The sequence below is a fragment of the Mesoplodon mirus genome (genome assembly GCF_964341445.2).
Source record: "Mesoplodon mirus genome assembly, chromosome: 9".
NCBI classification, from domain to species: Eukaryota; Metazoa; Chordata; class Mammalia; order Artiodactyla; family Ziphiidae; genus Mesoplodon; species Mesoplodon mirus.
In genome coordinates, this window is record NC_138985.1 from 44105574 (window position 1) to 44128289 (window position 22716).

A 22716-nucleotide genomic window follows, 5' to 3' on the forward strand; every position below is an offset into this window, starting at 1 on the left:
TATAAATGGATTGTATCCTGAATATATGTTACTCCCATACCCAATAACAAAAAGACAGATGCTCCAAGCAAAAATCATGCAACATAGCTGAATTGACAGTTTACCAAAGAAGCTCTGCAAATGGCCAATAAACACATGAAAAGATGGTCAACATCATTAGACATCAGGAAAACACAAATTAAAACCACAGTGAGAATACATTACACATCCACTAGAACATATAAAGTTAAAAAAAAATATCTGACAATATCAAGTGGTGGCAACAGGAACTCTCATACATAGCTGATGACACTGTAAAATACCCCATCAAAAAATTCTTTGGCAGTTTTTTATAAAGCTAAACATATACTTAACATACAAATCAGTTATTCTACTCCTAGGTATTTACCCAAAAGAAATAAAGCAACTGTTTACCAAACCTTGAATATAATATTCATAGCAGCTTTATTTATAATTGTCTATACCCGGAAATAACTAAATTCCTGTCAATGAATGAACAAATCGTGTCATGTCCAAACAATGGAACACTACTCAGCAATTTAAAAAAGACTGTATTACTGATACACACATGCATGGATGTCAGAAGCATTTTCTGACTGAAAAAAAAAATTGAAAATATCACAGACCATTTTTATATAATTCATTTACATGAAATTCTAGAAAAATCAAAATTAATGCACAGTGACAGAGAACAGATGAAGGATTGCTTGGCTGAGTGGAGAGTGGGGGTGGAGGGTTGAGTAAAAAGGAGCAAGAGAGAACTCTTTAGTGTGCTATAAATATTCTATACCTAGATCGTGGTGTACACATTTGTCAAAATTCATCAAATGTACATATATAAGTAGATTTTTGTATGTAAATTATACTTCAAAAAAAGTAGATTAAAAAACCAATATGGTTTAGGCAGTTAAAGTAACCAAAGTAAAATCTCATTTCAAAAATTTAATCCAAATTATGATGGAAAAAAATCCAGACCTTTAGAAATGGAACATTTTTTAAACCTCCAGGAAAGCCTCTTTCTGGGGGGGGGGGGAAGAACCCCAGCTTTTTAAATCTGCTTCCCTATCTAAAAGAGTATTATATTGATCTATGACAAAGGAGGCAAGGATATACAATGGAGAAAAGACAGTCTCTTCAATAAGTGGTGCTGGGAAAACTGGACAGCTACATGTAAAAGAATGAAATTAGAACACTCAACACCATACACAAAAATAAACTCAAAATGGATTAGAGACCTAAATGTAAGACTGGACACTATAAAACTCTTAAAGGAAAATGTAGGAAGAACACTCTTTGACATAAATCCCAGCAAGATCTTTTTGGATCCACCTCCTAGAGTAATGGAAATAAAAACAAAAATAAACAAATGGGACCTAATGAAACTTAAAAGCTTTTGCACAACATAGGAAACTCTAAACAAGATGAAAAGACAACCCTCAGAATGGGAGAAAATATTTGCAAACAAATAAATGGAAAAAGGATTAATCTCAAAAATATATAAACAGTTCATGCAGCTCAATATTAAAAAAACAAACAACCCAATCCAAAAATGGGCAGAAGACCTAAACAGACATTTCTCCAAAGGAGACATACAGATGGCCAAGAAGCACATGAAAAGCTGCTCAACATCACTAATTATTAGAGAAATGCAAATCAAATCTACAATGAGGTATCACCTCACACCAGTTAGAATGGGCATCATCAGAAAATCTACAAACAACAAATGCTGGAGAGGGTGTGGAGAAAAGGGAACCCTCTTGCACTGTTGGTGGGAATGTAAATTGATACAGCCACTATGGAGAACAGTATGGAGGTTCCTTAGAAAACTAAAAATAGAATTACCATATGACCCAGCAATCCCACTACTGGGCATATACCCAGAGAAAACCATAATTCAAAAAACACATGCACCCCAGTGTTCATTGCAGCACTATTTACAATAGCCAGGTCATGGAAGCAACCTAAATGCCCATCGACAGACGAATGGATAAAGAAGATGTGGTATATATATATACAATGGAATATTACTCAGCCATAAAAAGGAACGAAATTGGGTCATTTGTAGAGATGTGGATGGATCGAGAGACTGGCATACACAGTGAAGTAAGTCAGAAAAAGAAAAACAAATATCGTACATTAATGCATAAATGTGGAACCTAGAAAAATGGTACAGATGAACTGGTTTGCAGGGCAGAAATTGAGACACAGATGTAGAGAACAAACATATGGACACCAAGGGGGGAAAGTGGCGGGGGGTGGTGGTGGTGGTGGGATGAATTGGCAGATTGGGATTGACATGTATACACTGATATGTATAAAATAGATAACTAATAAGAACCTGCTGTATAAAAAATAAATAAAATAGAATTCAAAAATTTAAGAAAAAAGAGTATTATATTGAAGTACAACTAACCACTGTACATAAAGCTGTAAGATACATAAAAATACTTAAAATGTGTATGAGGTAAAGAAAATAAAAAATAAAGGAATCAAGTTGGATATTTTCACGAGTTTGTCAGGCCATTCAAGCAATAAAATAAAAATCAAATCATTTAAAATATGCACCAGAAAACTAAATGTTACATTTACTTGAATTCATAAAGTATAAATAAAGAAATAAAGGGATTTACTAGCACCACCATCATGACCAAAACATATCTAAGCTACTAAAAACATAGTGTTAAGTCATCTTTATCATGTTAAATGAAAGTAATAGAGAGAACTAATGACTATTCAAAGTTAGCAAGCAATTCACTTAAGATCAAGAAATCATTGCAGGATTTCTTGTTCCAAGATGGAATGAATTTAGCATTCAGCAAACTGGAGACAATAGAAACCCCCTCTTGCCCCCTCCCACACCAAAGGAAAATGTTATCAGAGCATTTTGTTAAAAAGCAAAGACACAGAAATTTCACTACTCTTGTTTATTTCATGCTGCCTTGAAAAAGACACAGCCCAGTGAAAATGTGAGAAGAGAATCTGTCCTGTAGGCTACTAGCAAGGCAGACTTTCAGAGTTTTGTTTCCTGGTGCTGATAATGGGGTGGGAATTAACGGTAGAGGAGAGCTGGGCATAGACAACTTATCCGAAGACCCTCCCTTGATCAATACATTTTCTTAATACACTCTTTGGCACGAAGATCATGTGGATCATTTATATCTAGAGTTGATTTAAATTTGATGAATCCTTCGTTGAAATCTGAAGAAAAAAATCTGGGGTTCTTTTTATGGGAGATAAAAGGAGATAGACTGAAAGGGGATGAGAGGAAGAAGAGAAGTCATGTACTCACAGGGTCTCCCAAAGAACAATCCAACCTGGGTATTGCCCGACGAGTCATGAAAGGGTTGCAGTTCAATCACTTAAATTCTGGACTGTTTACTTGCAGTCCTTGGGACAGGGAAGGGCAATCCAAGCAGCCTCCTGCAGGGACCTACGCTATATATTTATTGCCATTTTCTGAGTGTGCTGGGACATGGAAAAGGTGGGGAAGTATTGTTCTCTGGTTTTTTATTTACTGAAGAGAAAGTTATGCATTACTAAAAAGTGAAACTGAGTGTGAGGTAGGTTCCAGCCAAGGAGAATAAAGTAACTAAAGTTCCAAGAAGTTCTTAGTAATGTTATTAATAGTGATATTACTAGCTTTTGCTAATTTTTACTCTGCTTCAATTTTGCTAGCACACATTGGTATTTACACAGACTAACCCATTTAAACCTCGTAACATCCTAATAAATATTACAATTGTTAATCACGTTTAACAAACCAGTAAACTGAGGCTTGGCAAAATTAAATAATTTGGAGGTGGAGTTGCTGGTAGATGAAGTTAGAGTTGGAACTCCTTCAGTCAGTCTATAGAATCAGCATTGTCACCACTAGGCAGTTACACCTATAATGCAATTTCACACATGGATCTCGAAGACAACGAGAAATGCCACTGTTCAAGTTTTTTGTATACATAGTCAAAACAACACAATTTTCAGGTTCAGAAATAGTTTTCCTTAATTAAATATGCATAAAGATGAGGTTGATTTACTAAGATTAGTACGAATCATTTTGTTTTCTTTCCATGTTCCAACTTTCAAAAATTATATAGATTACATGGATATAGAAAAAATAATGCAGGTATACCTCATTTTATTGTGCTTCACTTTGCTCACTTAAAGATACTGTATTTTTTACAGATTGAAGGTTTGTGGCAACTGTGCCTCAAGCAAGTCTACTGGCGCCATTTTTTCTTGACAGCTTTATTTTTAAGTTAAGGTATGCACATTTTTTTGACATAATGCTATTGCACACTTAATAGACTATAGTGTAAACATAACTTTTACATGCACTGGGAAACCAAAAAATTCACGTGACTCACTTTATTGTGATACTTGCTTTATAGCAGTGGTCTGGAATTGAAGCCACAATATCTCTCATATGCCTGGATTATAAAGAGCCCATGAAAATTGAGATACTGTATTTTTATCTAAAAATGTGTGTCAGATATTATAATAGAATAATTATTGATATAGAATACAAATTATGAAAAATCAACTAGTAAGTTTTGTGTAATATCAAATAATAAATTCATCAAGAAAAAAATTTCCATTTACCCCTAGCTGAAAATGAAAATTAAACAGTAATGATTATTACTAGAGCCACCTTAAAGAAAATGTTACTAATGGAGACATTCAGCACAAGAAATAGTCCAACAAGTAAAAAATGAGTCTACATTTCACATTAGAAAACAAAAGTGAACCTGTAATCATAATAGGGAAGAAAATGTCCTTTAGCCATTAAGGAATCTGAATAAGAGAAATGTAAAACAAAAATCATTCAAATGGCATTTAATTGAGAACTTCATAGGTTCCTTGTGTGGTTCCAGGAACCCCGATATTTTCCCTAGCTTCAAAAGGCAAAAGGTAATAATGAAAGAAAAAACTACATGGTAAATTGTATGGAATTGATTCTAAGTTGATTGAATAATTCAGGCGGGTTAGAGAAATCAGAGATGGCATAAAGGAGAAAGCAAAGAAAGGTTTGAAAAAGGAAGTTAAGCGCTTTCCAGATAGTGAAAAAAGCTTGATGAAACTCATGCAATTGGAATCCCAAGTTGGAAATTTGCTTTGCATGGAAAGTGATTAAGTTAGATTGGGAGGGATAAGTGCCTGGTCAGAATATAAAGGTCGAATTATGAGGACTGAAGTTCCATGATAACATTTAGATAAAGATATTAGGAAGATATTACTGTATGTTCTGCCATAGAGAATGGGAAAGTGGTATTGGAATTTCACAGTAAGTTAACTGAATTAGTGTAAAGAGGACACTGATGTGGAAGGAAGCTCTTGCAATGGTAAAAAAAAATTGTTTTAGTATTAATTATGTTAGTGACTAGGGAAAGCAGAGCCAAAGAGAGAGTGAAGAGATATGATGGCTGGAAATCAGAAATAGGAATACCAACTGCTTATAAGAGATAAAGAGGAGATGATCAAAAGTGACTTCATGATAATCCATCCCAGAGACTAAATGGTAGTTCCAAAGACAGAAATGGAAGAGTGAGAAAAAACAGCACATTTTACAGAGGATGAACTTTTACTAACTTTGAGATGAGAGTGGAGCAATCAGTGTACTGTCTTTAAGACTGACAGTATTAATAAAGCACGTGATAGACTTTGAGTTGTCTTTAAGGTAAAAAAAGAAAGAGATCTTTAAACCTTTAAACCATTAACATGCCATAGATCTCTTCTAACACAACATTTTATACCTTTATGTTAGACTAAATTATAGCAATAGAAAGATACTGGCAAGAGCAAATACTCATTTGTTCAGATTTTATAGCCTACCTATTTCCGAAATGATGTAGTGAGATCTGTCTATTAACATGAGAGGAAGATGATCTTAAAGCAGTGTTGTACAACATTAATTTAATGTGAGCCCCAAATGTAAGCTACATATACAATCTTAAATTTTCTAATAGCCACATTAAAGAGGTAAAAGAAAGCAAGTAAGATTAATTTTAATAATGTTATATAACATAATATATTTAAAATATACTATCTTTTAATATGTAATGAATATATGTCATCATTACTTAAGTATTAATATATTTCTATACTATGTCTTTGAAATCTGGTGTTTATTTTACACTAAAGCATACCTCAATTCATACCAGTCACATTTTAAATTCTCACTAGCTAAATGTGGCTATCAGTTTGAAAGTACAAATACACAGTTCTTTGCAGAAATTCTGTCAACAGAGGAACAAAGATCAAAGACTTGAACATAATAACTTCAACATACAATTTAAGTGCAAGGTAGACATAAGTAAAAATGAGTAACCAGGGCAGAATTTTAAAGCCACATAAATGAAGAAAAATAACTTTGATTTTAGCTTTTAAAGATCACCAGAAAAAAAAAAAAAGCATTTCTTAACGGAAAAATAAACTTAGGATTTTCCTCAGTTTATATTAGCTATATTAAACATCAAGATTGTAGCATTTAATTGAGAAGAAAAAAAAAGAAGCACCATCAAAAGCTAGAAGGCAACAAGAGACAACACCAGGAATGATGGAAAAGCAAGACCAAAATCAACTAGGAATGAGGAAAATGAAGATGATGGATGAGCAAGTGGAGTTCATTAATCAGTAAGTTCTTATCACTTTAAAAATAACACAAAAGCATGGAAGAATATTTAAAAATGTACATAACTCAAAGCAGATCAGAGACCTAAAAGTAAGTTATAAAATTATAAAATACTTGGAAGGAAACATAGGTGCAAATCTCTGTGACATTGGATTAAGCAACATATTCATAACAAAAGAAAAAATAGATGAATAGACTTCAACAAAGTTAAAAATGTTTGTGCATCAAAGGACACTATCAAGAAGATGAAAAGACAACCCACGGAATGGGAGAAGATACTTGCAACTCATATAGCTGATAACGGTTTAGTATCCAGAATATATTTAAAATCTCTTACAACTCAACAGTAAAAAAGACAAACAAGCCAATTAAAAAATGGGCAAGAGACCTGAATAGACAGTTCTCTAAAGAAGATAAGCAAATGTCAGCAAATATCCAATAAATAAATGAAAAAAATGTTAAACATCATTAGTCATTAGCGAAACAGAAATCAAAACAACAGTGATCATTTCACATCCACTAGGATGGCAACAATTTAAGAAAAAAAAAGAAAATAACAAGTGTTAGAGAAGATGTGGAGAAACTGGAACGCCTCATAGATTGCTGGTGGCAATATAAAATAGTTCAGCCACCGTGGAAAACAATTAAGCAGTTCCTCAAAACTTAAACAGAGTTACCAGATAACCCAGCAATTTCACTCCTAGCTATATACCCCAAAACACTGAAAACATGTTAAAATAAAAATCTGTACACGAATTTGCAGAGCAGCATTATTCATAATACACAAAAAGTGAAAACCACCCAAATGTCCATCAACTGATGAACGATAAACAAAACATAGTATATTCATACAACAGAATATTATCCAGTCATAAGAAGTACTAATACACGCTGTAATGTGGAGGAACCTGAAAATATTATGCAAAGTCAAAGAAGCCAGACACAGACACATAAAAGGCCACATAATGTATGATTTCATTTATATGAAAATGTCCACAAAAGGAAAATCCATAGGAATATAAAGTAGATTAGTGGTTGCCAGGGGTTGGAGGAGTGGGGGATGAAGAGTGTCCACTTAACTGGTACAGAATTTCTTTGAGTTGATGAAAATGTTGTGGAATTAGGAAGTAGTGATGGCTGCGCATCATCATGAATATACTAAAAACCACTGAATTGTACACTTTAAAATGGATAAAATGGTGCATTTTATGTTATATGAGTTTTATCTCAATAAAAAACACAAAAAGAAAAAACAACATATCACAGTAGCTCAGAAATTCTGAGGAAAAATAATTTGCCACGTCTTGGCAAACTCCATAATAGACTAGGAAATTATTCTATTAGAAGAGAGAAGCAAAACGGACAAACACTATCAAAGAAGTAATAGCAGTAAATACAGTAACCTATAGTTATACTACAACTATACTTGACCTATAATTAACATGCAGGTGAAATAGAACAATATGCAAGACAGTCTTATGAAAACAATGAATCAGAGAATCCAAGAATCTTAGGTAAAAGCTATTAAAAATCAAGACATATTTTAAGAAGTGGTTTAGGGCCCTTGGCCATCTCCAGAGCACTGTTTCTGAATCAGACTCTCCCAAAGGGCTTGAAAAATGTAGATTCCTGGGCTTCTAGTCAGTACAACAGGATCAGAACCTCTGCAGGGTGTGGTCAGGAATCTCAATTGTCAACATCTTCCCTCAAGACAATTTTTATGCACCTTTCAATAGGAAAACCACTTAGGAGGTCTAGAACTCAAGACGAACATCCTTTTTTTTTACAATACTATACACAGACTATTTTATGTCAAAGTGACTATCAAGTGCATCCTTGATACGTCAAAAAAGTTTTTAAAGGCAGTGTCCTGACTGCTTAGAAACTGAAGTCTCCTCCCTTTTGCTGGGGAATGAACGTAAGGAGTGGCAAGGGAAAGCTGTGAGCTGATTGAAATCTTGTCTCTTTCACTATCCCAAAAAGTTAATTCCAAGTGCAGTCACTGTTTCACCCCATCTCAGGACTAGCTCTGGTCAGAAAAAAAGAGACTCACAAATTTTCATGATTCTAAACAGTTGAACATAATGTACAAGAGTTAGATTGCTCATCTGTGAATTAGAATAAAAAAAGAGTCCTGACCTCCTAACTCACAGCAATGACTGAAAGAGAAAATGGGTTCAAAACAGTTTGGAAATGCTGATGGGCAAAGAGAGAGAGAGAACGAGAGAGAGAGGGAGCGAGACTTGGACATGTAAGAACTGTTGCACAAATACAGCTCAGTGGTAGAGGCTGAGAACAAGGGCTGGTGTGGGAATGTCTGGGTTCAAACTGGAGCTAGACTGTCACTAACTGGGTGACCTTGACCTGATTTGACTTCTCTGGGCCCCAGCGCCCTCATCTCTACAATGGGACAATAATATCTACCCTGTAAGGTTGCTGTGAGGACTAATGCTTTAAAGGATGTAAAGTGCTTATAACAATACCTAGTACATTGTATATCTGCACTAGTTAAAAGTCTTTTTGTAAATCAGGATGGTCCCCCAAAGTTGCATTGTCTAAACCCTACAGTTTATAAGCCTTAAAGAAGTTACTTTAAATGAGAATAGAGACCTTTTAAAACCTAGATAGATTAGTTCTGTAAAGTCATATTCCCAATATCCTGCTTCATTTGCCGGAGTTCTTTGATTGCCTGCACACAACCACCCATTACTTTCCCTTTAAAATCCAGTTGGAGGAATGACCAATAATAAAGGGAATGGTAATCTACCTCTCAAACTCCTTCTCTAGTATCTCTAAGTCCCTGATTATAAATGCTTATAATTTGTACACCTGGATTACTTATCATTGTTCACCCATAATTATACAGCCACAATTGTATATTTACATTAGTGGAAAAAAATCACAAATTAAAAAAAATGCTGTTGTCCTCCTGTATATCCGTTGAGTACCGGGCTTCAAGAAAATGTTTAGTGTCTGAATTCCTTTTTAACATACTTTAGAAAAAAAGAAGTATGAAACAACATAAAAATTTCTTAAAAACTGTCTTTCTTAGAACTATGAAAAGCAGCAGTCTCCATGTCAGCAGCCACCTTCACCAGGGAGAAGGCAGCTCTTGACTATCAGAAGAGGAAATCTAATGGTTATTCATTGCAGGTCCTGGCAAAAACTATTTTTCTGAAGAAGTTTCTAATATTGATGCAGTTATCAGTCCCTGTACATCTTGGAAATCAGATACACAGTATAAAATCATTATCTAATTGATTCTTCCAACTCTTTTTTGAGGATCTCTAGTACCAAGTTAATTTTGTAATTTTACCATCCAAAGGCAATTTTCAGGAAATTATGCCTAGCATCAATGGTATTTCCACAATTCTGACCAAATTATCTACTTTACAGCATTATGGAATGATAATCCATTTCATAATACTCATAATATTAGCTCCAGAATTAGAGTAGCTTTACCTCATGTGACACTATTGAAGTTTAAAGAGAATCAAAGAATATAAAACAAATATTTTTAACCTATTGAACCAAATACACAGTAACACATTATGAAGTACTGACTAGTAAGTTTTGCTTGCAACTGACAAGAAAAGGAAAAGGAACCCTTGGATGTATATGGTCCGGTTCCCTTCACTTGAGTCAGGCTCCTTGGTCTTCACACTACTATTATAATTGTTTCCATATAAGGGGAGGTCATTTAATTACTCTTTTCTCTTTAAATTTATGTACTGTCACTTTATACTTGTAGGTCAGGTCCTTACTCTAATAGATATAACTATTATGATACACAGAAAATTATTCATTTTTATATTTTATTGAGTGCTTGATATATTCAAGGGATTATATTAACCTTTTTAAAAATAATTTTTTAAGTTGAGCAAAGTTAGGAACTGATATCTATTTATATAAAATTTTATATTTAGAAGTTGACATCAAAGATGATAACATACGAAAAAGGCCACACAGGGAAAATAAAACTGCAACAAATTTTACATGTGTTTGCTATGTGATAATGGCTGATGTAAACAGGTTAAAGTCACTATTGCTGAATTTATTATTTTTAATGGCATTAGAAGTAACTGTTTGCAAGATCTTTATTTTCTTGTTTCAACAAAGAATGGCAATATATTTTGGTATATGAGACCTAGTGCATGAGCTTCAAATTCGATTAAATATATCAAGTTTACACAAAGCCATATGTATGAAAGGGGATCTTTTAAAAAAAACTTTATTTGAGAAAGGAAGAGACTTATAACAGAAGGCAAGAAGAGAAACATACAAACAATATATTTACAACACAAAACAAGAGATCACCTTCAAGGGTGTAAATTATAATAAATACAGTAGATTTTAAAAGAGACATTTATCAATTAGCTCTAAGATTATTTAAGTCCAGCTTTCCTTTTCACTGGTTCCAGGTAGTTTCTTGATTAAATTCAAAGACTATCAAATTCAAACAATTAACGTCCACCAACTGTACTGATGAAGCTCTCTCAAATGACATTATAAAAAATAGGTTTTTTTGTTTGTGATTACATATCTTTGCAGTAATATTATACAAAAGCCTGCTCAGCCACATGTTCCTCCCCAAATAAAATGTATTTTAAAAGATGCACTATCCCTTTTTTATGAGACTGAAAAAAGACTTTAAAGAAAATGTATATTTATGAGATGGGAAAAATAAACAATTTTATCTTAGGAATGTCATATTTTTAATGCAAAACAACTGACAAAAAGTCATTTTAACCTGAAGGAATATACTAACCAAAATATGTTGGTAGTAGGAAGTGTTGCCTATTACAGCTATTTGTCAAAATGATCAGGACTTGCATTATATGGAAATGTTTTAAACTTTCTAACTTCTAGTTATGTTAATTTAATTTGAATGGAGACTTTTTAAAAAAGGATAATGTATCTTTAGCAGTAACCTTTTTTAAGAAATATTTTAAAATGTCACAGCAAAATGTAAACAACACGTGCCAGTAACATACAGTTGTACAAGGTCTACATTTGGCAAAACTGCTATATCTCCTTTGAAACAGGATACTACACCTTAAAATGCCTCGGATTTAGAAATATAAATATTTTAATAGAAAAAAACCTCACAAAGATTCTAGGTCAATTTGGATTATCCATATTAAAGGGGTCTTAATACAACGAATCTTTAACTAGCTTAACAAAAGTAAACCTATAAAACAAGGTAAACATATCAAAAGGGAGTATGAAGGAAATGTTCCAGTGAAAAGCTTCCTTAACAATTTCCCTACTTGTGGTGTTATTTTCTTAGACAATAAATCAATTCATAGAGTGCCCTTTAAAAACAGAGAGAGTAAAACACTATCCTCCGTTTTTTTTTTCTTTCCCTACATTCCTCAGTACATGAATCACTTGGACTTCCTGTTTCCACAAGGCATTTCCTGTTCAGCCTCATAGAATCAGTTTTCTGTAGAACAGCAGGAACCTGACAAAGAACTGACTTAAATAAACAGTCTACTGTTGCCTTCAAAGTTGTTTGCATTTCATAACATCAAAGGACATAGTCCTTCTGAAGGTGCATTATGTACAAGTAGATTCTTTTGTTAAACCTAACTTTCCTAATTTTTATTTGCCAAAATAGTATGGTATATGCCATGTCATTATGGAATTATATTAAAGAGATCCTAGTGACAATGATTATCAAACATGATACACCTTCTTCTTTTAAACATGATTTTGACTTCATATCAGATAATAATCACACCATTACTATGTTTTCCACAACTGTAGATACAATACAGTATCTGATTGGACCATAATGCTGCACATTACTTCTTGCCAACATTTGCATCTGCTTCATTTGATCTTTTTCAATAAACAATGTCATCAAATAACACAGGATAAAAATGAAATGAGCAGTACTAGGTGAGACATAATGTAATATTTAAAATAGTGCTGTGCTGTACTTTGCATCTATATATTTAAAACCACCTCTATTCCTAAAATTTTCAGTTGCAATCTATACAATAACCTAGGACTACTGGCATAGTAACCAGAACATTTCACTTAACAAAAAAGAGAGAGGAAGAAAGGGCTGACTACCTTTAACAGGGTTCAAGACTGTAGTATGATACATTATGTACAACAATGTGAAAATTGAATTCTGCATATCAAAAAAATCAAGAACTAATAGAATGTTTCATTGATCAGACTGGGAAACTATATCCAGCAGTCACTGATCTCAACAGATAAACTAAAAACAACAGTGATTTCGTTTTCCTTAGAAGTAATTGGTGGGGCAGGCTTTGGGATGAATTAAAACCCTATTACTTGGATACTGATGTAGTATAATTTTAGTGTAACAGGTATTTCCTTACCGGTAGAGTTTCAATGAAACCTTGATATCTATATAGAGATCAGTATATAGAAAGATCTATATATAGATATATCTGCATTAGAATCCTTAAACACTAAAGTCAAATCATTCAGAGATATAATCGGATAGGAAATTATATCCATTTACCAAAACCTGCAATGCATTTCATATTCAGATAATGACTTTAATTACAAATCCTGGAGCTAAATCTTTGCCTATTACCTGTTGCATAAAAGCAGCCTGCTCCCCAGATTCCATTTCCTGGATCTGAGCATCTTCATCACTGTCCACTGGTTCCTCCTTGACCTTCACAGCCCCAACTTGTCCCAATGTGTCATCCACACAAGCACTGCTGTCACTCCTAGTGCTGTTGCCACTAGAGGGCGCTCTGTCTTCCTGCATCGCCTGGTCCCCCTGAAGCTCTTCCTCCGCTTCCTCGAGGTGACTGCCTGGTTGCTTCAGTTGTTCAATAGATTTCGAAAGCAGCTAGAAGAGAGTGTTCAGGGGTTCAAAATTCAATAGTTCTTGGTGGTAACAGAGCAGCAATATACACTTTGATTTCTTAATACTCTACTTCAGTACACTCTGATGTCTAATCTCTGAACATTCGTTTCAGAATGAATTTGTATGCAACAAACTTCCTCAGTAGTACTAAATCTGAAGCAGTCCCATCAATTCCATATTGTATTGGTGTCCTAGACAGGGAGTGAAGTCTTTAGGTGGTTTTTAAAGATACATCACTCTTTTGGAAAAAAGTAAAAAACTTTTTATATGGAAACCATGAAACTTTCACAGTCTCATTTTCCAACAAATGGCAACCACTGTAAAAGACAGAAGCACAAATGCTAAGAGTTCTTCTTGCCTATTAATTTTCCTATACCTAAATGGTCAAATGATAAAAGACCTTCATATATACTTCTAAAACATGGATATACTGATTTTGAAATCCTGAACTTTAAAAAGATGTGGAATTAAAAAAAAATTGACAGCACTAAAAATGTTTTATAAACATATCCAATTGTAAATTAAATAACAGGAAAGAAACAAGGAATTCTTTTTAATTTGAAAATTGTTATTTAGATCTTTTATTTTATAAATTAAATCATACTTAATCTTCAGAAGTGTATGAATTATAATTTTAAAAAATAATTGACAACACACCTAACTTAAACAACAGCGAAATGCCATAGTATAAAAGCTCAGTATATGGGGAAAAATTCTCAAGATGATTCCATCTCGTGTAGGCTTTTTGTTTTATTTGACAAGGACCCTATTGACTGATCATCTGCAGATCTTGAACTGTGTTTTCAAGAGTGGTTAGAATTTTCTGCTGAGTCAATGCCCATGTAAGCAACACACCAATTATTATAATGAGCAGCACGGTTAGAATACCACCACAAAAATCATGAATACAGATTTTTCTATGAAAAATTCAAATTTACCTCCCACTCACACCTAACTATGTTTTTAAAACTAAACACATAGAGTGTTTAGTAGAGTTAGAATACATAAGAACTCAAACTTTGCAGGGTGTCTTAACCTCTTAGATGTTCCTCCAATCCTCACAACCTCAAATGGCCCTGCATATGCTGACAAAGCCTTTCAATTTCACTGTAGTAGAATTATCCTGGGAGTTTTCATTCATTTGCTCAACAAATATTTACTGAGTGCCAACTATGTTCAAGACACCCTGCTAGGCACTGGGAAAACAGCCACTGCCCTGCCCTCATGGAGCTTATAGTTTAGAGTGTTAGAAAGGCACCAAATAGATACATAAATCTGTTCTTCTTTTCAAGTGTGGTAAATGAAAAAAAAAAGAAACACAGGGTGTTATAAGAAAACACACTAGTTGGTGTCGAGGGGAAGTGTGGACTATTAAGGAAGGTTTCACTGAGGAAGGGCTATGTTTAGGCTGAGACATGAAAGATGAAGCATGGACAGGAGTCATTTTGTGTGTGTCAGGAGTGGAAATCAGGGGAGGGAGCACTTCTGGCAGAAGGCACAGTGTGTGGACTGAAAGAGGAGTCCCGTGCATTTGAGCCATTGAAAGCCCAGTGGGGTTTGAGCACAGGAAGACAGGGAGAGAAAGCTGGAAGACGATTTTGGAGAGGGTAACACAGTTTACAATATATTTGGGTTGTGAATAAGCTTCTAGAGAAATAAAATATAACTTAGGATAAACCATATATAAGACCTAAACATCACTAATCCTAATCTAGACATGATCAAGCAAAGAGAATACATACCAATCAAAACTCATATCAAAATGAAGAAGGTAAACTTAAATATTAATTTCCTTCATGCCTACAATCTAACGTCTATTCCTGGACAGTATAAGGAGAACATTCATCCCACCATGCTTTAAATGTTTTTAAGTACTTTTTAGGAAACTATCTGCAGGACTTTTGTACCAATCGTGAACACTTATCAGCTCTTCTTGTCTTAAATACATAATAACTTGAACACTGCTGAGATTTTGGAGGAAAGAGACAATGTAATATTCCTGGACTCTGACTACACAATTGTAAAATTCCATTTAATTGGCTAGGGAAAAAAACATCTAACACCACAGAAAACAAGCAGGGTTTTAATTGAAAAGCTCCAGTTTTAGCTGGGACACCAGGGATAAGAACACTGGGTGACAAACACCCACTCATTTTTCAGAGAGAGAGAGAGAGACAGAGAAAGAGAGAGAGAAAGAAAGAGAGAGAGACAGAGAGCTCATCAGCCAGGCCTGCAACTTTGACCTCCATCACTCACCTAGGATGACATACAAGAGCAGGTTAGAGAATTTTGTGGGGAGAAGAGATTTACTTAGAAAAAGTACTAGTCAGGTGAAGGAGGCTGCAAGAGCCCCTCAGAGAGACTATCTGCCAGAAGACTGCTGCAATTCATCTTACGGATGGATGTACTGAGTTGTAGAAAGTCCCCCTCTTGCTACCAAAGCTTTGCTGGAAAGGTTCACGGGAGCTAGTTCATCAGAGCTGATGGGCCAAGGATACCGGTGGGTCAAAGAGACGCCTCCACAAGGTGGTCAAACGATCCTGCCCATAAGAGCCTCTGTGAGGGCAAAAGAAAAAAAAAACTCTATGGGATGTGTGGCCACAGGACAGGAAATAAAGGCCATTCATGAAAGGTCAGCCAGAGAGCACATGACCAGTGTCCAGGAAATGCCACGTCAAAAGTTCCTGCTTCCTGTGGGTGACTCTGCATCTTATCCAGCTTCTGGATGTTTGACTACAGGGAGTATTTAATAACCAAGTTACAGATGCCACCCGCTAAGTAAAAAGACTTTCCTGTTGCTATTTCTCTCCTCAGCTTCAGTTCCAGCATGGCCTCTCACTGCCTTGACCTCCTAACCTCCAATGGTCTTGTCCTCCACCCTACCTCAGCTCCCAATGACCTGGTCTTCGCTGGTAACTGTACACTCTCCTAAACCTTAATTTCAAACATCATTTCTTTCTTCTGGCTCACCCTCAGAGTATTCTGGCCCCAATCATTCCTCACCTCTGGAGCGTCTTCCAAGCTACTGAGCCTACCACATCCTCACTGCCCATCACCGCACCGCCCTCGTTCCCCGACTTCCTTCCTTGCTGGACTAGGTTCCATTCTCCATCAATAAAAATCCCTCGCTTATTATCTTCAACTCCTCTGCCCTTTTCAATATGGATTTTACTGTATAAGTAAGACTTCTAACCTTGGTTAATACTAAATCCCTGCCAAACCCAAGCAGCTGAATAAGCTAGGAAACAAATAAACAGATTACAGTCATGCTGAGTGTTTTTCTTCAAATTTGTGATCATAACCCTCAAATGGACCCTCAGTCCTGCCTGGAAATCCTAGTACATTTCTCTAGTTAATTTTCTCCCACTCTTTCAATGACTATTTCAAATTACTTCCTCTTTCCTCAAACCTCTAATATCCAGACCTCTTCCTCACTCCTGCTACCTTTGCTTCTTATTTCGGTGAGCAAATAGAAGCATCACAGAGAAACTCAACATTCTTCTACCAAGCTGTCCCACTCACTCTTCCTCCTGTTACAGTGAAAGAAAGGTCTGCAGCCCTATGTTAGTCAACCCCTCAGCTTAATGCCCTGGGTCCTATCCATTCCTGCAGGTATCCACTCTGTCCTCCAGCACTCATTTCCCTCCTCTGCTGCAGTCCTTCCACTTGGACACCTTTAGTCTTATCATCCATTTTAAATGAAACCTCCCTTGACCACCACCCCCCCAAACCCATTATGTACCTTCCTTCACAGTAAAACTTCTTGAGTTATTTCTCTTCATTGTCTTCATTTCTCTTGTCCCATTCTCTTTAGAATTCTCGCCAACTAGGCTTTCATCCACACTATTTGACTGAAATCTCTCTCGTTAAAGTCAGTAAAGACTGTGTAAATACCAAATCCAGTGGCACTTGAAATAGGATATTAACAGGTGCAGTCAGGATGAAGCATTTTAGAAAAGAAAACATGACAAAATCATAGCATCTTTTGTGTGTGTGTGTGTGTGTGTGTGTATGGTACCGGGCCTCTCACTGTTGTGGCCTCTCCTGTTATGGAGCACAGGCTCCGGACGCGCAGGCTCAGCGGCCATGGCTCACGGGCCTAACCGCTCTGCGGCATGTGGGATCTTCCTGGACCGGGGCACGAACCCGTGTCCCCTGCATCGGCAGGTGGACTCTCAACCACTGCACCACCAGGGAAGCCCCAATCATAGCATCTTTGAAAGTAAGAGATTGATATTACTAACAGTGGTGCAGCCAAACCAGACAAGATGTATGTGAATTTACTGAAATATAATTTCCTACAGATAGCAAATACATCAAAGAAAATCTTTAATACTGACAAAATGCTGAGTGGTTACAGAATAAATCATATGCACATTTTTAACAGAAAACCTTTAACAGAAAATCCGATCTGTTAATGTATTTCTGAGGTCAACGGAGTGCCCAGAAATCATATCATTTAGTCCATGAATCACATTTGGTATTTACCACCGCACTGACATAGCGACATACATGAAAGTGTGTATAACAATTTCCAGTGTACAACACAGAAACAATACTGTTTGTTCCGGTGCCTCTGGCTTCATCTACACTTCTGCTGGACTAAAGGAAACACGAGGGAGAAAAGTGCCAGAATGGATAATGCTGTGATAACTGGACAAGAAGGCCAGATGGCAAAATGATCTCTTCCAAGGGCAGAATTCCTTACGGGTTTGTAAAAGAAATGCTTCTTGACACAAAACAGTGACTTATGAGTGGAGATCATATAGATATAAAATGTTGGAATTGGAAATTTTCTAATAACATTCTTCAAATCCTTATTTTACAGAGAAGAAATTTCATCCCCAAGTAAAAGCCGAGTCATCTCCAGAGAAGAGAAGACACCTAGAACTTTTTATACCCTTCCGCTGCATTCTCCTCTCAAACGGCTATATTCCAATGACAACTGAATTCATATAAACAATTCCAATGTCTCCCCTGAGCTCCAAACTTGCATATTCAGCTGCTTACCATACGTCATCACTTAGATCTAAAATATCCAATAGGCATCAGAAACTTTAAGTAGCTCAAAGATAACCTTTATTCCCATTGCACCCAAATGGATTGATCATCTAATTTTTCTCATCTGAGTAAACAGCATTACCCAGTTGCACGAGTCCAAAACCTAGGATTTATCCTTGTTTCTCTCTCACTTGTCTTCATAAATATCTGAAAACTTAGCAACAAAGCTTTGACATGTTTTTTTCCCCAGGTTATGAGGCGAATGCCAGTATCCACGTGAATAATAACTACTACTTTTTCACCATTTATGGAATAAAACATGCTCTTTGTGAAGTTTCAAAAAATACAAAAGAAGTAAATGGGATCTCCTGGAGACGGTTTTGCAAAATATAAATGCACAGAGGGAGTTAACCTACACTTATTTTTTTTTAGATATTTGACTCAAGCTGTTTTTTTTTAAACAGTCAAATTTGCCGGAGTGGAAAAATCAGCAATAAACATCAAGAAAATCTGCAAACAAAAGTCACAGAAAACCGGCCTGCCAGGTTTGACTTATTTCAGATTTTTAAAGTGAAAAGTTACTTGCTGTTATTTGTAAGTTTCTGACTATTTACTAGGAAATCCAGTGTTTGGACTATGTTGTGTTCTATGGGTTTTTGAACTACAAATGTGACCATTACAAAGAAGGTATGAGCAAACCCTTTTCTAATTTGTACTGTTGCTGAGTGGCCCCAGCTGCAGGGAGGAGCTGTCTGCTTACTCTCAGTGGGGTGGCAGGGTCTCTCTTTGGTTGAACATCTGGAGGTGATCCCCCAGCAAAGCTGAGCTGTTGCCTTGCTGGCTAGAAAACACAAGAAGAAACATCTGTGTGACAGATAAATGTGTAAGCCTGCGTGAGTCTCGGCTGAGGCCCCATCTGTAAAACACACTGTGTGTCATTCGTCTGACACCAGGTGAGTTACTTTGGTGGGGAACCCAGCTGAGATAAAGAAGATGATGGCTGAGCAGCTTCTTCTCCTCCTTTTATCTGTGCTTTTCCTCATCTGTCAGCATGTCTCTGTATTCTCCATGCTACTGTACAGCAATTGTACCAAACACTAAGAATGCTGCAGGCGGTCCATCACCATTCTGGGTTTGTAACACACACACTATACACACTTACACTGGAGAGTTTATAGACCAGATAGCATGATAATTTATCCAAACTGCTCACAGCTTCAAGTATTATAACTCGACTCTTGAATTCTTATCAATCCCTGCTAGGGTCATAACTATAGCAAGTCCACAATTTCAACGTTTGGACTTTGTTATATTATATGATGTTCAACATAATTTCCATGTTGAACATCATGTAATCTATTGGCAAATGGTGTAAAATTCATTAAATAATATTTAAAGGCTGTGCTGCTAAGCTTTACACATTGACCTGTTTAAGTCCATCTCTGTGTAAGTTACATTGTTTGATAAAATTCTAGAAACCAACATAAGCATAGTGCTTTTGAGTAAAATATCTTTAAATTTTATATTTTGAACTTTAGCCACAGAAATCCTTCATGTCCCCACAAATATCTTTAGATATGGAATATCAAACTAAGAACAGGAGTATATAAGGAGTAAATCTGTTTCTGATAGACATCTGATTTTCTGAAATTGCCAACAAACCATTCAGCACAAGTGTTTGAATTAAACCATGCAAAATGACCTTCAACCCTATTCATCACTTTCTTATTTTGCCTCAGATTTTAAGACAGATTTTACTTCGGGAATGGTAATAGCATAAGTTTTTTTTTCCTTTTAAATAAATGTAAAATACTTCTTTTGGAAAATAAAACCCTTCCCTTAAGCTCCAAGGAAACTAGATTTAAAAATAATGATAAAATTCTGCCTCAATTCACAAATAGATTAGGTATGTACCAACTGTTCTCAAAAACAACCAGAGCTTGGAGGGCTTTCAAATCAAGAGGTCTACTTAGAGAAGAACTCCGACTCAAGCCAAAATACTACATGTCATTTTGCTTCTGTGCATTTTAGGGAAATAACCAGCAGAACCAAAGTTAAATAACAAGAGAGAAAGATTCTCTAAGTATTGGTCCATTATTCACATAAGTTAAAAGTCTAAACTGAAAAACACCCTTTCTTGCCAATATTGAAGAGATATAAAATTAATCTAGGGATCAAATGAATTCTTAATAAAAATGCGTTTATTTTTATAATGCTAAATGACTATCCAAAACAATGCCAGCAATTAAAATATCCTTTCTTCGGCTCTCAAAACATCCTAATATTCCAATAACTCAATTATGTGTTCACTTCCAGAAAGGAGACTGAAAATTTCCTCCTCCCGGTTCTTTAGAGAAAGTTACCCACTTTCATTCATTCAATAAATTTTTACTGAGCACTTGCTATATGCCAGGACCTTGGAAGAGAGCAGTCAATCAGGCAAGATTCTGTCTCTCAGGGGGAAATAAAAAATAAGTAACTGAAGAGTAGAACTAAATGTGATAGGGAATAATGGGGGAAGGAGTGGGTGTCTGTGTCCAATTTGGATGGGCAAGGAAGGCCACTCTGAAGAGCTGAGGTTTGAGCTGAGAGAGACTCCAATACCAAGGTCGAATCACAAGAACACCTGGAGGTCGAACATTCCACACAGAACTGTGACTCGCAGTTCATTCCAGGAGATGGAAGGAGACTCCTCACAGACTGGAGAGAAGGCCAAGGTGGTGGGAGCTCAGCGAGTAAGGGTAGGGAGTCGGAGATAAGGTCAGTGAGGGGGCAAGAGCCTGTGGGCCATGAAAAGATACTTGGATTTTATCCAACAAACAATAAGGAGCAACTGGGGAGTTTTTAGGAAGCCCTTGACATGATTTGATTTGCATTTGTAAATGATCTCTCTGGCTGCTACAGGAGATTGGATTTAGGTGGGGAAAAGTGGAAACAGGAAGACTGGCCTTTCAGAACATAAAATCCTCAGCAAGAGAGTGTAACAAGAACTATTAGGGGCTTTTCTTAACTAGAACACAAATGAGCTATTTTTCCTTCTTTTAGAGCACCGTGTAATTTTACGTCCTTTTATATTACATAATAGGATTTTTCCCTGATAATCTCCTTCCTGATCTTCAGTTGACAGTACATTTTCTTTTAAAGTTTTCTTTTTTCCTTCTTTAAGGGTAATGAATAGAGGCAGAGTGAGGTAAGGCATGCTTATGTTCTTTGCTAACTCTTGGTGATTTCGGACTGCGTCTCAGAATAGACAAGATCTCAAAGCCAGGGAGCTCCTGATCACTTGACTCATAAACATCTCCCTTTCTCCCCTCAATCCCTTGCTTGGGTAAACTGGATAGCAGTGCAAGCGCTACTTAAAAAAGACAACCAAGAGTAAACCCCAGACAATAATTGCCACATGGAAAAGTGGGCCCAGTGTAGCCAGACTTTTCAATTTTTCAAGCAATGCCAGAAATCCAGATTTGTATTTAAAATGATTGACCAAAAACTTGAATGCTTTTTAAGACACCAGGCAGGCCAAAGACATCAGTTCAATGGAATGGATCCAGTCCATAGACTATCAGCTTGTGACCTCGGCAAAGAATCCCTTATGTCTCTTCTTGCTTGAACATTTTATGGTTTAAATCATTTAGGGCTGATGTCTGCATGCTCTTAAAATACACCATCCTTCATACTTGTGATTCGTTTTATGTTCCCTACATGGTCAAAAATTCAAGTACTTTGCCAGGGGTTGGAGGTAGGAGTATGGATTGACTACAAAAGAGCAACACAGGGGAATTTTGGAAGTTGAGGGAATTGTTCTATATCTTGATTGCAGTAATTATATGACAATATACATTTGTCAAAACTCATTCAACTGTGCAGCAAAAGGAATAAATTTTACAGTGTGTGAATTATACCTCAATAAAAAATTCAATAACTAACCATAATATTGTTCCAAAGAGAAAACAAGGTCAGCTTCATGATGAATACAAAGATGCAAGGAAGAGCTGGAACAAAATTTAGTGGTTTGGTTTACAACGAAGTAGCTTGATGCAATATTGAGACAAGTGAAAAATGTGTGTCTTAGAAATATTCTACACTTCCAGAAAGCCATTTGCATTAACATAACTGGGAAGATATAACTCTTAGTGCTATATAAGAACATAAATACTGTGTTAAATGGAAGGATTTCTTACTATGTTTACAAAGCACTTTCAGTACATCCTCTCATGTAATTCTCACTATA

The 22716-nt window shown here is 35.9% G+C and overlaps 1 protein-coding gene across 10 annotated transcripts in view; it reads right to left on the minus strand.

Moving 5' to 3' along the window:
* Positions 1-22716, minus strand: part of HDAC9 (histone deacetylase 9) — a 568543-nt gene that overhangs the window by 369310 nt on the left and 176517 nt on the right. For 7 of the 10 annotated variants that reach the window (XM_082632920.1, XM_082632925.1, XM_082632922.1 and 4 more), the window contains one exon: positions 10841-13466. In XM_082632920.1, coding sequence (XP_082489046.1) covers positions 13152-13466 — 315 coding nt within the window. In that variant the 3' untranslated portion in view covers positions 10841-13151. Of the gene's footprint in view, positions 1-10840; positions 13467-19245; positions 19327-22716 lie in introns of those variants that run through there. The other 3 variants (XM_082632919.1, XM_082632917.1, XM_082632918.1) reach the window with 2 other exon arrangements.